General features: G+C 34.7%; 2 protein-coding genes across 4 annotated transcripts in view; both read right to left on the reverse strand.

The window, feature by feature from the left end:
- LOC148954352 (sodium- and chloride-dependent betaine transporter-like) overlaps positions 1-14,435 on the reverse strand; it is a 73,750-nt gene extending 59,315 nt beyond the window's left edge. For both annotated transcript variants that reach the window (XM_089086293.1, XM_089086294.1), the window contains exons 1-2: positions 14,132-14,435; positions 322-456 (exon numbers count right to left, since the gene is read on the reverse strand). In XM_089086293.1, the coding sequence (XP_088942419.1) occupies positions 322-456; positions 14,132-14,372 (376 nt within the window). In that variant the 5' untranslated portion in view covers positions 14,373-14,435. The remainder of the gene's footprint in view (positions 1-321; positions 457-14,131) is intronic.
- The window catches only part of LOC148954351 (gamma-interferon-inducible lysosomal thiol reductase-like protein), a 248,632-nt gene that overhangs the window by 102,487 nt on the left and 128,528 nt on the right, over positions 1-17,617 (reverse strand). The window lies entirely within an intron of this gene.

The raw sequence follows: 17,617 nt of genomic DNA on the forward strand, positions 1-17,617 counted from the left end.
TTATTTAAGTCACAAGAACTTCAGTTAGTATTTTATTCGATTCTTATTTGCTAAATAATCAAATATTTTGCATTTGACAATACTTTCAAAGTAATAAAAACAATGCAAATTAGTTTTGTACACTAAACAACTGTGTTAAAATTATTTTACGTTTTTCTCTTATTGCCAAAGTAAAAAATATAGAAATCGAATGAATAAACTGTTTTTTTTTGTCTAAAACTACCTTCAACGTTTTAAGTTGTGGATCTGGTGAATGTAAATATTTATTACTAGATTTTGGGTGTTCGCAATTGGTTTGCTTACCTGACAACTAAAAATTACCTTGGAACATTGGAGCTATGGTACCGACAAATGTCATACCACCAGAACCTAGGTATTGTCCAGTAGCAACTTCTTGAAAAAAGATGGGTATACCACATATCACCATTGCAATGAAGTAGGGTATCAAAAATGCACCTAAAATATGGAGTTAATTAACAAAATTAATTGACAACATAGCATAAGAAGAAAAATTTATTTAAGAATATTTATTTCAGAAAATATTGCAAGATTTTTAAAAATCTGGGATTTCCTGAAATCCTTCCATTTTTTTCGAACAACTCTATCCCAGCGTCTTGTTTGTAATCCTCCGATAACATGGTAAATTAACTGTCCTTTATATATATATATATATATATATATATATATATATATATATATATATATATATATATATATATATATATATATATATATATATATATATATATATATATATATATATATATATATATAAAGGGAGGCACGCGGCACTCGGCATGCAGCAGGCTTCTGTATATAAATTCTCACTTTCGCTTAGAACGATGTTGGCACAATGTACATTTTCCATACCAGGGCACTTCGTATCGAAGGAATTGTCCTAGAAACTTCGAAAGAGGCTCATTTGATTGGAAATTGGAGTGGCTATTGCCCTTTTTAATAGTCGAAAGTGATTGGAGGGCAACTAGCCCCTCCCCACACCCGTCATTCCTCCAAACACATCCAATTAAAATTTTGAGAGAGCCATTTTGTTCAGCGTAGTTGATTTCCAGATAGAAATTATGTTTTTGAGGAGGAAACTCCCCCACAGCCCTCAGGGCAAGGGTTATAAGCTATGCCCTGGGGGCATATAAGGTTTTTATAGAAGATGTCGTCGTAGAAACTTCAAAAAAGGCTCGTTTGATTGGAAATTGAAAGGGCTAGTGCCTTTTTAATAGTCGAAAGTGATTGGAGGGCAAATACCCCCCCTCTCACACCCACCTTTTTCCAAAACACAGCCAATCAAAATTTTGAGCTAGCCATTTTATTCAACGTAGTTTTAAATTCTGGAAATTAGGTCTTTGAGGATGACATCCCCCCAGCCCTCAGGGCAAGGGTTGTAAGTTATGCCCTGGGGGCGTATAAGTTTTTTAAAGAACGTGTTGTCGTAGAAACTTCAAAAAGGGCTAATTCGATTGGAAAATGGAACGCTTAGTGTACTTTTTAATTGTCGAAAGTTATTAAGGGGCAATTAACACTCGTTCCACGCCCACCATTTCCACAAACACATACACTCAAAATTTTTAGATAGCCATTTTGTTCCACGCAGTTTAAAGTTCAGGAAATTATACTTTATAGCAGTACACTCCCCTCACAGTCTTCAGGGCAAGGGTTATAAGTTATGCCCTGGTGGCATAAAAGGTTTTTATTGAAATCTTTGTAGTGGAAACTTGAAAAAGAGCTCATTCCATTGGAAATTCAAAGGGCTAGGGCCCTTTTTAATAGTCAAAATTTATTTGAGGGTAGCTAACCCCCCTCTCACGCCCACGTTTTCCCCAAACACATCCAATCAAAATTTTTCGATAGCCATTTTATTGAACGTAGTTGAAAGTTCTGGAAATTAGGTCTTTAAGGATAACAAACCCCTCCCCCGCACAGCCCTCAGGGCAAGGGTTGTAAGTTATGCCCTGGGGGCATACAAGGTGTTTATAGAAAGCGTTGTCGTTTCAAAAAGGGCTCATTCGATTGGAAATCGAAAGGCCTAATGCCCTTTTTAATAGTCGAAAGTGATTGGAAGGCTTGACATTTTTATAGTAAGGATTGATGTGGGGATAATGTATTATTTTTGTTGTTGTTGTTGTTTAGACCAGGGCACTTCATATCGAGGGAGTAGTCGAGGTAACTCCGAAAAAAGCTTGATCGATTGAAAATAGAAAGGGCTGATGCCCTTTTTAATAGCAAAAAGTGATTAGAGTGCAACTAATCCCCCTACCACGCCCATCTACCCATTTGCCCAATATGTTTAAAAACTAAATGTTTCCTTAAGGTTAAATCAAAAAGTACAGTATTAATACTAATTACCAATAATGCATCTCAGCCCTATACCTAGAATGACTGAGGGTATTATGTTAAAACTTTCTTCTGCACTTAAAATTTAACGAAATCAAAATAGCGTAAGTGCATCCAAGCTATCAAAGAAAGTAAACAGATTTTTTGTGCGAATGGTATCAAGTTTTCCATTTCAGGTCAACTAGAGGAGGTATGAAACAAAATTAAACACTACTATTTGTGTCCAGATTTTTAAAAGGGTGTATGTTGTTAAAAATTGCTGAAAATTTTTTTCCAGCATACAAATAGCAGGCCAAACTATAAACTCTTAAAAAAAACGAAAAGATTTAAAGTATTATTTTCTTTTTCCCTGAAAAGACTATGTCGATGTAAAACGAACAGAAATTAATAAAAAAAAACTTTTTCCACAAAGTAAGTTTTCCAAAGAAAAGTAAAGAACTCCATTAAACTAAATGAGCAAAAATAAATTCAAATAATCTACCAAGCATGAAACTACCACAAATCAGCATCGATAAATAGATGAAGCCCAAAGCGAACAGAAATTACAATAAACAACCGAGTCAAACTCAAAATATTTGATTGATTAAATTTATAAAAGTAAAAACATTTATATTTTTTTCAGTAGAGTAAAGCATTTTTTTCAGTAAAATATTATTTTTTAGGTTTTTGATTTTCGAAAATTGGTAGGCATTGATCACCTTATCAAACAGTTCATGGTAAGGAACTGTAAGTAAGGAGCGACCCAGCTCAATGGTAACCGAAACTCTATAAAACAGAATTTTGATACCAATAGATACATCAAAAGAATCAGATTTTAATTCTGATTTCAAATATATAAGTTTCATCAAGTGAATGAAAAAATTTCACTCACTTGAGAAAATTTGGCTGATTTTCGAAAAAAAGTTTGACTCTGTCTCACAACTTTATTTTTTAAAACAATAAAAAAATTTAGCGTAAAGAGCAAGGCGTTGAGGAGGGGACAGCCCCTTTCATATACGGAATAATTTCTGTCCGTTTTAAGTTTTAATGTCGGTCCTTACTTTCAGTTTAAAAAACTTGTTTTTTTTTATTTAATCCATATTAAAATCCAAAACCTAATCATCATAGCTACTTTTTCAATTTGTTTGGTTCGTTTTACCTCGACTTGACTTTCGTCATTATGAAATACATATCGCTGAACCTTTGTTTTTTTGTTGTTTTTTTTAACAAAGGTATAGTAGATTTGTTTGGTTCGTTTTACCTCGGCTTGTCTTTCGTCATTGTCAAATACATGAATTATGATAGACAATCTTAGTCCAAAATCTTCGATGAAAATTTGTCTTTGTAAGCCAAAAATATAAAAAGAAAACTCTAAAAGCCTCTAAAAATTTGATCTGCTCCCCGTTGGTCTCAGCCACTTATTCTCTAAAAATAATTTAAAACTATGTAGTCTTCTTTCTTTCACTCGTATTTTCTATGTTCTCTTTTATTTTTGGTATCTATTTCAAGTTTCTTCACGTGCCTCAAAATAGACATAGACATATTTATTGAAACACTCGACATAGCACTAAGAACCACTAAAACTGAGCTGTTTACAAAGTACATAAAAATTGCACAAACAAGAACTACAATTACTTTGTGCTGTTAAACAGACCCTTGAAAAAGGGAACAAAAAAAAATCCTGATACCACGTTGTGCGACAATAAACTGCTTCCAACCTTTTCTGTCTTCTGGTGAGTGGGTTCGGAAGTTAATTTGCGGGGGGGGGGATGTACATGTGTTTTGACCTTCTTAGAATGAATTGTCCAAATTTGATTATAAAATTTTGGCGGCGGTTATGGAGTGACTGAAGTTTAAGTAATTCAAGGGTCTTCTCGTAAGAAGCATGACTTTCTCCCATCATAATTTTACAAGCAAGTATTTGAATGGCCTCAATATCGTGGCTTAGCCTGGAGTTTAACATATGTAAAAACAACTTTAAAAATTTCTTTAAATGCTGATCTTCTATCTGTTGATTTTGATTACTTTTCTCTCGCATTGTTTGATATTAATTTCAAAATTTTGACATAGTTTTAGCTATTATAATTTGTATAGCTTTTTTGAAAATTTGACATTATAATACAAACAAGCAAAAAAATCTTTAAAAATCATTCTTAAAAAAAAATTCATTTCTAAAAATGTTGGTCTGCTACCCGTTAATCTCGATTGCTTTTTTCCAAAAAAAATTTAAAGCCATTTAATATTCTTTTTTTCATATATATTTTCTGTAGGGTATTTCATGTTCAGTGTATGGCCTATTTTTTAACCTTCGATTTAAATATTTGGCCATAACTTTAGCCACAATTTGGCCATAATTTCTTAGGAATCATGGCCAAAGTTTCCTGAAAAAGTTTCCAAAAATTTTGATCTGCTTTCCCTTGGTCTCCGTCACTACCCCTATAAATATTTTGAAAGCCATGTATTATTCTTTTATTCTTATATAATGAGTTTTCTTATTTTTTATAGTTTGTATTATTGTATTATTATTGTATTGTAGATTATTATTCTTGTAGTTTGGGTATCTAATTAAAATCTTTTCAAGTGCTTCAAAATTACGCACTATCTGACGTCACTTTGTATATTTGGCCCTAATTACATTCTCAATACGTTTTCAATAAATTTACTGATGTTTACCAAGCAAATGCCCTTTTTCATCATTTCCTCATCTACGAAATTCGTTGGAGGTCATGAAAAAGATTTCAGCATATTGGGCGAAAAATCTGTCTAAGCCATCATAAACACAAATTAAGAAGTCTGTTAAAAAAATACCTACGACGCAGAGCTGAGTGGTTAATATTTGTAATTTTTCGCCGTTTTCGGCATTTTATTATTATTTTTTAGTGGTAATAACACGAGTGACTTTATTTTTCGTTAAGTGTATAAGTTTCAGTACTTAGAGCACCAAAGACTGGCAATGAAATATGATTTTTCGAATTGGTTAATTGTAAACTTTCCCAACAATATAGCTGAAAATTTTAGGAAATTTGGAACAGTTTAGCGATTCCAGTTTACTGAAATAGCCCTTTATATTCAGTTGTACATTTTTTGGTAGTAGGCCTATCATGTGCCAAATTTCAGAAAAAGAAATGTTGGTTAAGAAATCAGATTTTTTTTTTTTTTTTTTATCCAAAACGTATGGTGTAAAATACCCTAAGAAGGTGCAGCTTTCCTCTGAAGATGTAGTTGTCTTTGAGAATTAGCAGATTGTCAATGTTCAAATTTTTCAATGCGAAAAGCATTGTCAAATTACACTAATTAGTTTTGCTTATTTTCTTTCGCAGTTTAACGTGGCAACACTGAAAGAAATGTGGTACTACCGTAAAAGCTTCATAATTTTGTAACAACCAAACAAAAATCATAGAAAACCGCTGTTTTTTAGTTATGAATAGATATAATATAGGTCCCAAGGTAAAAAATGTTTTTGTTTTGAATTCCTTGATATTGTAAGGTATAATACCAAGCATATGCGCTGCGTTTGAAATTAAGGTACGTAGTTACAACAAGTGAAAATATTACACTCTCTATAAAACATTTAAAATTGTAAAGTAATTCCCCTTATTAAAAATATCTTGCATGCGGGCCTTTATTAGTTCCTGGATTTTTACCCATTCTTGTCTCCTTGAAGTTCAGTCTCATTTTTTTTTATTTAATTTACAATTTAATACAAAATTAATTTTCAATAATTTTAAATAATTATAATTTAATTTTCTGTTGAAAATTATTCAAGCCACCAACAAAAGACATGAAAGCAACAGTGAAGCTAACAATTTAAGTAGATTTCCGATTACTTTTGATCGTATATCAATGAGTAAAGGACCAGTCATGATGTCATGGAACATTAGCCGTCCTGGCTAAGCGGACTTGCGAAGGGTTGAGATTTCTTTGTCCAAGGGGCACGGGTTCGATCCCAGGCGTGACCAGTTATTTGGTTTGGGAAACGGGTCAGTGGTGTGACTCTATAAGCTTATCCAGGGTCGACCCAGCTCTAAATGGGTACCGGGAAATATCTGGGAAAGGTAAGCAGGAAGGGTGTGCAAAAGCACAGGATGGCTTGCCCCCAGCGCCCACATCACATCCTGACTGAAGGGCAACGAAACGGAGATCGTGGTTACCCCCAATAAATTTAATTTATAATCCAAAATCACATTATATAATCATTCATTAAGCAACAATATGTAGTCCTAAATTATCATCATCTTCAAACACATAATCTATGTTAGATTGACATTAATCTATTCAAAGTGGTTTTAATCTTTTTTCAAACGGAAGCAAGTATATATATATATATATATATATATATATATATATATATATATATATATATATATATATATATATATATATATATATATATATATATATATATATATATATATATATATATATATATATATATATATATATAATTTTGAGAACAAATTTAATTTCAGTGTTAAATTCCCATAAATTTAGCATTATAAAGTGTATTCAAATAATTTTGACTTTAAAAGGTGACCAAGGCGTTTACGTTAAATATTGTCTTAAAACTGCAAAACTGGAAAAATACAAATATCAAAATAGCTTATGAACCGAAAATCGTTTCGGAAAGCAAAAAAAAAAAAAAAAAAAAAAAAAAAAAAAAAAAAAAAAAATTGAATGTAATGCAACTTTGTTAATAAATTCTTCTTTTAGTCTTAGATTCTTAGGTGACAAATTCTTAAATAAAAATTTATATATATATATATATATATATATATATATATATATATATATATATATATATATATATATATATATATATATATATATATATATATATATATATATATATATATATATATATATATATATATATATATATATATATATATATATATATAAAAGTTGACTGTACTAAAAATAAACTTAATGCATGAGATCGTATGCGGTTATTACGCAATTATGAAATTCGCTTCAAGGAATATAATTTCATTGTTTTTGTAGAAATTAAACCCACGCAAGAATTGAAACAATGAACGTGGCTCATAAATTTTAGCAAAGTGTAAATTAATTCGAAAAAAAATTCATGCAACATTCAATCCAGATATATTTCCGTGCATCACACTTCAAAACCAGGCCCAAGCTCCGCGCATTTGAAAATGAATACAAGCAAACTTTGATCCAATATTTACACAGCACCAATCACTCTAATTAGCTCAGGAAATTAGCTCACCCCCCTCTCAACTCGTAGGTGGTGCCTTCTCCTTTTAGACTAATGACATACAGCCGCAAAAGGAGACGGGAAAAGACTAAAAGTAAGTTAAAACATTTTTTTTTTACCTTGGAAAGCGTAGTTACAGACGTGTGACCATTATTATTATTATTATTTTGGTTTTGCAGGCTAGCGGTTATTAAATATTTAATGGTTATAAAAAGGCTGGCTGTTTGGATTCCCTCTCAGGCATATTAGGTTTGAAACAAATGTTTTGACCCATTCTTATATCCAAAAAACATAGAAATTATTATGAAATTATTATTAAAGATCAAGAAATTATTATTTTTAATGGTACGTATGTATGTATATATATGTATATATATATATATATATATATATATAAATTCTGAATTTTGAATTTACTGAAATTTGAAATTTACTGAATTTTACTGAAAACTGAAATTTGAATAGATATTCGAGTTAGAAAGGAGCAAATAAAACCAAAATGTACTTTAAAATTTTATTTTACCAAATAAAACATCTAAAGCCGAACCGGCCAGCCATAACAAAAACAAAGAAATGAATAAAGACGAAGCTATGGCCCGTTGAAATCGTAAAGTAAGTAATTGTGTATGATATATTTTATTTTAATCTATTTTAGTTTTATATATATTTGTTAGTTTTAGTTTCTAGTTTTCTTTTTTTTTTACACTGGAGACGCCTTGTTATATGCGAGTGAAATATTCTTTGGATTTTTGTTGTTTCTCTTCGCTTTTATTTACTGGCCAATGACCCGTTTGTCGTCTTTATGTTCATTTCTTTGTTTTTATTGTACCAAAGAAGCTGGGGGCCCATGATATATATATATATATATATATATATATATATATATATATATATATATATATATATATATATATATATATATATATATTTATAATAATTTATTTTTCACCCACTAACATTATAAAAAAGTGGAGTAACGAAAGGAAATAAAAGCAAAAAATGTGTTCTTGTCGTGAGAAGGCATGGGGGCCATCAGCCCTACTCGTGTTAGTTTTTGCTCGTTTTGGGTTTGGATCGGCTGTTTGTTGTAATTTCTGTTCGTTTTGGGTTTCATTTATTTATTGATGGTGATTTGGGGGGGGGGGGGGTTACGCTTGGAAGATTTTTTGACTTTATTTTATCCCATTCTTTGCTTAGTGGAGCTCTACTTTTCTTTGAAAAACTTGTCTTGTGGAGCTATTTTTTTTTAAATTAATTTCTGTTCGTTTTTTATCTACACAGTCTTTTTGATGGAAAAAATAAATCTTTTCAGTTTTTCTATAAGAGTTTTTCTAGTTTTGGGAATTAATAGGATTCGAACCCGCAATGAATAGAAGTTTGGTAAATATATAAACCGAATTCTGGCCCAAGCCTGTGTTGAAAAATGTAGAATAAGTTTTAGGAGACTTGTCAGTTATCTGGCCTCCCCCAGGCCATTCAGCGTGTCCCCAGGTGGCAAAAGGGGAACGCTCTACAGATATGTAGGGTACCTCCATAGGAAGCACGGACCAAAGGGGGACCTTGTCCCTGGGGGCCCATAATAGAATCTGGGGCACCCTCGCCCGGGGTCATAAATACAGGCGGAGGAGGAAGAAGGCCCCTCAAATGTACACTCAAAAGGGCCCACTGGTCTGTCCACAAGTCCCATGAGTTGCAAACCTTCTCCCAGCAATGGGTTAAATTCCATGGTGATGCAGAACACCATCGCGGGAGGATCCTCTATAGGAGGACAACTGTGGCAGGGCGTAAGATCCAGATCTATGGACAACGGCCTCTGAAAAGGGCTGCTTCGACCTTTTCGGGGTACCTGCAAGACTGGGGACCTTGCGGTCAACTCTATTCCCACTTGAGGAGTGGCGCCCCTCGAGGAAATTATAGCCTAGTAAACGACACAGCATTCGCACGGGATTCTGACTAATGAACAATTCTTTTGGGCTTGGTATGTTTTGATGGGCGTCTTTGGGCTGAAAAACCTCTTCCTAGCTAATTTATCTATTATGGGTTGCCTCCCCGTAGTAGCATAATATTTGTAGGCATAAATATATAATGAGTCGGAGGTAATAGGCTTGAGACTGTCTGTGCAGGTTTTCAACTCTTGTTGATAGAAGAGCATCGCCAAGTGCTGAAAACCATGTTATGACCAAGATGGGCCCAGGATTGCACAAAGCCTCCATTCACGGAGGGGGGACTTCTTGCTGTCCGGCTCTAAGCCGGCTTAAGCACTTCGGTGTAGACTTGAGGACATATGTGATCCCCGTCCTGCACTGGTATCAAGGATCATTGCTTTTCGTGAGGCGAAAATAATTTCAATGATTTAAAGAACATGAAAATTGGAACTTGGAATGTTACGACATTAAAAAATGACTATCGTATCGACATTTTGCCTGACGAATTTAGACGATTCGAACTGGATTTATTAGGAATCTCAGAAATTCATATCCCAGAGGTAGGAAACCTAAAATTAGGGGATATAGAATCTATTTTTTCACACGCGGGAAGGATGGGGTACATAGACAGGGAGTAGGGCTCTTGATGATTAAAGAAGCTGCTAAGTCTTGTTTAGGCTGGGAAGGTAGTAATGATAGAATTCTAATTGCTCATTTTATGACTAGAAAGTTCAGGGTATCAGTTATAGTAGTGTACGCCCCTGTAGAACCAACTGACGGAGATACTAGGTACTCAGATGAATTTTACTTACATTTACAGGATCAAATAGACAAGGTTCCAGGCAGAAATATGATGTTATTACTGGGATATTTTAACACCCAGGTTTGTAGAAATATAAATAGATGGTATCCCAGCCTAGGTAAATTTGGTGTAGGAAAAGAAAACAGCGCTGGATACAGACTTTTGCAATTTTGTAGGTATAACAATCTAGTTATAACCAATACGGCGTTTGGTCATAAAATGGCTCATAAGTTAACATGGTATTAACGTGATGGTAAGACAGTAAACCTTATTAATTATGTTATAGTAAACAGAAGACTGGTTCCTGCCAGTCTTCTCTATCAATACAAGATACTAGGGTTTATAGGAGTGCTGTTATTGATGTTAAAAGTAAAGATCGCCATCTAGTAGTGTCAAGGGTTAATTTAAAGCTGAAGTTTCGGAAGTGTAACTACTTTCCGGGAAATTAAGACGTTGGTTGACTCCAGGATGAGAATTTGAGATAAACTTTCCAGGAACAGTTGAATATTAAACTGAAGAGTATAAAATTTGAAAATGTGGAAGATGGATGAAATTATTTTAGGAAAATAATTTGCGAGGTTGCTGAGGTGTATTAGGGAAGAAAGCTAGAACTGCAGCTAAGAATATTAGTGAAAAAACTTTATGTTTAATAGAAAGGAGAAAGGACTTGTACAAGAATTATCTGAGTTGTAGATCTTATGAAAACAAAAGAGATGTAAAGAAAGTGGAGAAAGCATTAAAATATGAACTAAGGAGGTGTGAAGTGGAGGCCATGGATGAAGTTGCCGAGGATGTGGATGGTGCAGCTAGACGGCATAATAGTAAAATATTGTACTGGCACGTTAACAATTTGAGAGGGAGTAGTCAATCCGGACTTGTCCCAGTTAAAGATAGGAATGGGGTCGCAATTAGCGATAAAGAAAAAACTAAAGCGAGATGGGCCGAACATTTTAAGAACTTACTTAACCGAGATAGAGTTGCGGGAAAAAATATTGAGGAAAATGAAAAAGTTTGTGATACCTTGGATGTGAAGGAAGATTTGTTTTGTGAGGAGGAATTAGTAACAGTACTAAAAGGATTAAAGAATAATAAGGCTTCAGGTGCTGATAGGGTGGTAAATGAGTTTCTTAAATATTGTGACTCTGAGGTTTGAAATAAGTTACTGAAGATTATTAACATGATTTTTGAAAAAGGGGAAGTACCTAACGATTTTAGGAAAATCTTAATTAAGCCACTTTATAAGAAAGGTGATAAAAGTGAGTGTGGTAATTATCGAGGCATTAGTCTGGTCTCTGTAGGTAGCAAATTACTTAGTAATATGATACTTTTTAGACTGAGAGATGCTGTAGACAACGTTTTAAGAGAAGAACAGTGCGGTTTTAGAAAAGGTAGAGGATGTGTCGACCAGATTTTCACGCTTAGGCTAATAATTGAGAAGTGCCTGAGTTTTCAAACACATTTGGTCCTCAGTTTTATAGATTATGAGCAAGCGTTCGATTCTGTTGATAGAGGAGCTTTAATAAAGTTTTTATCCTTGTATGGTATACCATACACATACACTAAAGTGATTAGTGCTATGTACGAGAATAACACTGCTGCGGTTAAGGTAGGAAATGAGGTTAGCATCTGGTTTTGTATTAAATCAGGAGTTAAGCAGGGTTGTGTTCTATCCCCCTTTATATCGATTATTTTGATAGACTTTGTTTTAAGGAGCACAGGAAAGGCAACGGGAGACCACGGAATGAAATGGGGAGGAAAAACCCTCCTGGACTTGGATTATGCTGATGATTTAAGCATCCTAGATGAAAGTGTGAGCAAAATGAATGAAGTTTTAGAGGTTTTGCAAGTTCAGGGTGCTAGAATTGGTTTGAAAATTAATGTTAGGAAGACTAAGTCACTGAGGCTAGGAATAAGAGAAAATGAAAAGGTGACGTTGGGTAATAAAAAGATTGATCAGGTGGGCAGCTTCACTTACCTTGGTAGTATTATTAGTAAAGATGGTGGGAGCAGCGAAGATGTTAAAAATAGAATAGCCAATGCTCAGGGTGTTTCTTCACAGTTAAAAAAAGCCTGGAAGAATAGGAAGATAAGTCTACAAACCAAGATTAGAATATTAGAAGCTACAGTGATGACAGTGGTCAAATATGGCTCTGAAGCATGGACGCTCCGAAAAGTGGACGAAGATTTGCTTGATGTTTTCCAGAGAAATTGCTTCAGGATTGTTCTAGATACCCGGCTAACTGACCGTATTTCAAACAATAGGCTATACGAAAAGTGTGGTTCAATACCGCTCTCTAGGGCTATAATGAAAGAAAGGTTGAGGTGGTTAGGGCACGTTGTGCGGATAAAGGATGACAGAGTGCCGAAGATTGTTCTTTTCGGCCAACCATCTAGGGCTAAACGGAAAGCACGTCGTCCCCGTCTGGGGTGGGAGGACGTCATAAAGAAAGATTTAAAGGAAATGGGAACTTCGTGGGCGGGTGTAAAAAGGGAGGCTTTGAATAGATTGGGGTTGAGGAGGAGCGTGCGTAGCTGTGTTGGCCTCAGGCGGCTTGGTGCTGCGGTGAGTTGTTAGTAATAGTAGTAGTAGTAGTTCTGGCTTTTTCCTCCCAGAAGTTCCCTGGTGGAAAATTCCCTCGCAGAAAATTTCCCTCGGAAAGTTCTGCCCTGAAAAATTCCCTCTGATGATTCCCCCTGGAAAATGCTCCCCAAATGTAAACTTGAAGGGCCAAGGGAAACTTAAAACAATTAAAAAGTGCGAAGAAAAGTACATAGTTGTACATAAGCTATTATGAAGAAGGTGTGGTGGGTCATTATATTTTTTAAGGCCTAATTTGTCTAAATCTCCTTGAGCCTTCAAGGAGATTTAGATCCTTGAGCCTCCCTATTGACGACCCTTGACTCTAAGAGTGGATATAGGAAAGTGATCTCCTCCATTATGGGAAGGTATGATAATCCTTAGATAGTTCAAATAGCCTAATAATTATAAAAAACAATTACTACGGTAGAAGTAATAATAGATAAATAAGGAAAGGGCATAAATGATAAACAGGATACGAATATTGTATCCTTTGCAGCGGTGTAATTTCATCAAAATACTGGAGGGGGGAATTAGAGCCAATTTTCCCCAATAAAGTGAATCTGACCGTGGGAAATGAGCCATAAAGCACCATAAGGGCAAATATATACTAAAGAAAATGACCTGTTTCTCTGGATGCTTAAGTTATAAAGGCTAATCATAGTTTTTCACGATTTTTTTTTTGCAGAAACTAAATTTCAGCTAGGGGGAGCCAAACTGAAGTTTGGGAGGCAATATGAGGCCTGGAGGGGTATTTGCCTCCCCTGCCGAATGGCATAATAGGCCTCTGATCTTTTGGCTGTGTTTTAAAGCTACATACAAGTCCTCTTTCTCGCAGCTTATCACTAAGCAGTAGTAGTGAGGAATGAGGCATGTACACAGTGGTGGCTTGTTTACTCATTGCGAAAATGCGACATGATTTAACAATTCGTTTGGAGATTCCGTCCGTTTTCGTGCTTGAAAAACTCTGGCTTTCCGCAACGATTTGACCAAATGGATGCGGAAAGCTAGAGAGTTTTTCAATAGCGAAAATGGACATAATCTTCAAACAGATTGCTAAATCCGGTCGGATTTCCGCAATGTGTAAATGAACCATCACTGGTTTTGATGAAGGTGATTTTGGGAGGGAGGGTATGGCAATAAAAAACGCAATAATAGGTGAAATCTAGAGAAGGTACAAGGGACTATTAGGACAATTGTAAAAATATTGAAATTTTCGGAAGCTGGGCAAGTCCAAAAACCCTAAATAGGGACCTGTTAGGAACTGAATAAGTAAATATTACCTCCTCCATTCTTATAAGCGAGGTATGGAAATCTCCAAACATTTCCTAATCCCACTGATACAGATATACACGACATCAAGAAATCCAGTTGATTTCCCCAACCTCCTCTCTCATCCTCCTCATCCTGTTGTTCGATATCTCCAACCAATGTTTTTTCATTTAGTTTCTTTTCATCCAGCTCTAAACTCTCAAAGGCTAAATTCTCTTTCCCATTGCTTTTAATATCCTCCTCCCTAATCATGATGAAGGAGTTTCACTTTTTGGAGGAGTTCCACAACTATACGTTAGAAGTTCTATTTTATGACTGTACGGAAATTTATGTAATCATCATAATAGATAACGATTGAGATGTGAATTGTCTCTAGTAAATATACAAACGCAAATGTTCATTGCTCTAAAACCGGTATTTGAATACCCCAAAGGAGATGCCTCGTTTTTTTTTTAAGATATTCGTAAACGATATAATTTCAAAACATTGGTAACCTTGATTGAATTCTTCCCGACTTCCGAAACAGAACCGACTTTGTAGGAAGTCATTAGGCCAAATAAAACATAGAAGCAAGGGGCTATGCACTAATTTGGCGTCTACACCTTGACTAGGTTTTCCCTCCATTTCCGGAGCAAAAACGACACTTAAGGGAGCTGTCAGGCCAAACTAGATGTGGAAACAAGGGGCTCCGAACTAACTTAGTGTTTGCACCTTCTCTGAAATCTTCCTCTTCTTTCAAAACAGAAACGACGCTTAATGGAGCCATCAGGCCAAACAAATATGGTAACAAGAGTCCATGCACTAATCTTGTGGTTGCACTTTGGCTGAGTTCTTCCACGTTGTAGAGAGTGATCCGGCCAAACAAAATGCGGAAACCCAGGGCCATACACTATTTTCGGGTTTCTACCTTGAATGAGTTCTTCCTTCACTTTCGATACAAAACCGAGTCGCATGGGTTATTTGGCCAGAATAATTGTAGAACCAAAGACCTATGTACTAACTTTGTCCTTGTACCTAGATTGAGTTTTTCCTCTACTTCTGAAATATGCACTTTTCCTCCTCTACTTCTGAATTATGTATTTTTGGTTCATATAATACGTAAATTTTTAGCCTTATTAGAGGATCATGATTCCCTGGCCCTCCCTAGAAGAGATACATATTAAAAGAGAGAGTAGAAAAAGATCATGTTAGGAACTTTTCCTTCTTATTTTTCACTAAATGTGGAAAAAAGGGGTCACACATTGTAATTTCGTGTTTCTATCGTGGCTAAGTTCTTTCTCCGCTCCCAAAACGAAAACAGCGAAAACAAAACGAATGTAATATCGCCATCATTCGATAGCAGAAACTTTGCTTTATCCATTTAATGAACTATTTTTTGGGAATTTGATTTTTGTATAGGCCATGCTTGTTTTTTTTTTTTTTTTTTTTTTTTTTTTTTTTTTTTTTATTTAGCTGAAGCACATGAAGAAACCTAGTTGTAAGTTGTTGTATAAAAGAAAAATTCCTTTTTTTAAAGCAGGTCTATAGATAATTTTAAAAAAGTCAAAATTCAATTAAAATTCTGGTCTATTTATATTTTGGTTTTACTTGCTCCTTTTTGGCTCTGCTATCGATACTGATACCCTACTGGTTAAAAAACATCTGAAGGTTTGAGCAAAAAAAAAGTCAGAAGAACAGTCAAGGACTTAGCATCTCCGACGTTCCGTTAGTATGAATACCAATTTTGTAAATAATTTGGGGTTAAGGACTACCTTAAAAATATTCCAATCCAGACGAATTCTCGTTAGAAGACTCCTTTGTATCGTAAGTTTGGAAGTCCTTCACATCAAGAGACCCATCGGAAAATATTTCCAGAAGGAAGGAGTAAGTGCTAGCTGGAATTTTGTTTTTCCAGATTTTATATTGAAGCCAGGGACGTACACAGGGGGGAGGGGTTTAAAGAGCCTAGACCCTTCACGAAATCTTTTTTTTGGAATTCCTGGGCACTTCTCATTCAAAATATCAAACGAACCTTGTTTCTTATAATTGGTTTCCCCCAAAAAAGAAATATCGTTGGCTCTTCAAAAGAATTCCAGTGTACTTGCCTGATTAGAATATTCCACAATTTCTTTTTTTCCAAATTTGAATATATCTTTTTGCTTCCAAAGCTAGCTAACTCCCCTGACCCCTTTCTGTTGGAGCCAATACCTCATAATCAGTGCTAAACTTCTGTGCTAAAGGTTATTTTCATCAAGCTCATGCAGCGTGCGTAAATAAGAATAGCACAACTTTTGATTTTTACTATTTCCAAATTTTCTGTGAAGGTTGGCAGAACAGTCTTGTGATTGCATTCATCTACCAAGCACTCGCCTGAACTAATTCGATAGGTGACATGTTAAAAAAAATTGCAGGAGAACAGAGACATTAAATCAAACTTAAATAAAATAAAAGAAACATAAAGTATAAATCATTTTATGCAACACAGCTTTTTTGTGTTGTTAACTAGAAGCTATTTTTACAATACACCAAATAAGTGGAAAAAGTGTTTTCGTTCCGTTTCCGCACTATTTGGAGGAATGAGAGAAAAAAATAACATATTTTCAAAAAAACAGAAGCTTCGAGTACCTAGAGAGATTTCGAGAAAAAAACTATGCAGTAAATGGAACCCTAGAATGTAGGCTACAATTCTCAGTCTGTTAAGTAACGTCAGAATTAAACCTACGAATTATTACAGCTGGACCACAGTTTATAAAATTGATTTAAAATGTACCTCATAGCGAGTGTCTGGCTAACTATAAAGTAGCTTAGGCATGTCCACAAAACTTTTTCGAGGGGTGGGGCAATAAAAAAAGAAATTTTATTCGATTTTTAATAAGAAGTGTCCAGAAATGTCGGCACTATTATAAGTTCAGAGGGAGGTGGGGTGGTCCCCGGGCCCTAGCTCCTCTGTGATTCAGCTCATATATACATTTACCTGTGTTCAATATGCATCATGCTTTGGCTGCCTCACCACTGTCTTTTTTCATAGTAAATTTTTGCTTTTGATGATAGATTAATCTCGACTATTTTTGTTGGGTTTATCTTTTTGAATAGAAACATGCTTAACTTATTTATCTTTAGGCTATGTCGTGCTAATTAGAAAACTGAAAAATAGACAAGAAAATGATATACTTTATCATTAATATCATCATAAGAAATATTTTGAACTTGTTTTGGATTATCCGGTGCCATTTGAGGGGGGTGCGGCAGGGAGAGTAATTGTTCCCCTAGATTTGGAAAAAATTATGGCATTTTCATTAAATGAATAAAAAAATCTCCCCCCTTTATATTTTGAAATATTCTTTATTGTATCTCTGTTAAAAAGCTAAAGTAAATCATCGCCCCCTCTATATTTTGGTTGCTAGTTTCAGAACAGCTTAACCCTGCCTCTGGGTTTTGGAAAGTGTTCAAACCTCAGTTTAGATATTAAAGGGTTTCCGAGAGATAAGAAATGGAACAATATATTTTGAATCCAGAAC

This window comes from Artemia sp. Qi Xiang Cuo, chromosome 3 (assembly GCF_049724085.1).
Source record: "Artemia sp. Qi Xiang Cuo chromosome 3, ASM4972408v1, whole genome shotgun sequence".
NCBI classification, from domain to species: Eukaryota; Metazoa; Arthropoda; class Branchiopoda; order Anostraca; family Artemiidae; genus Artemia; species Artemia sp. Qi Xiang Cuo.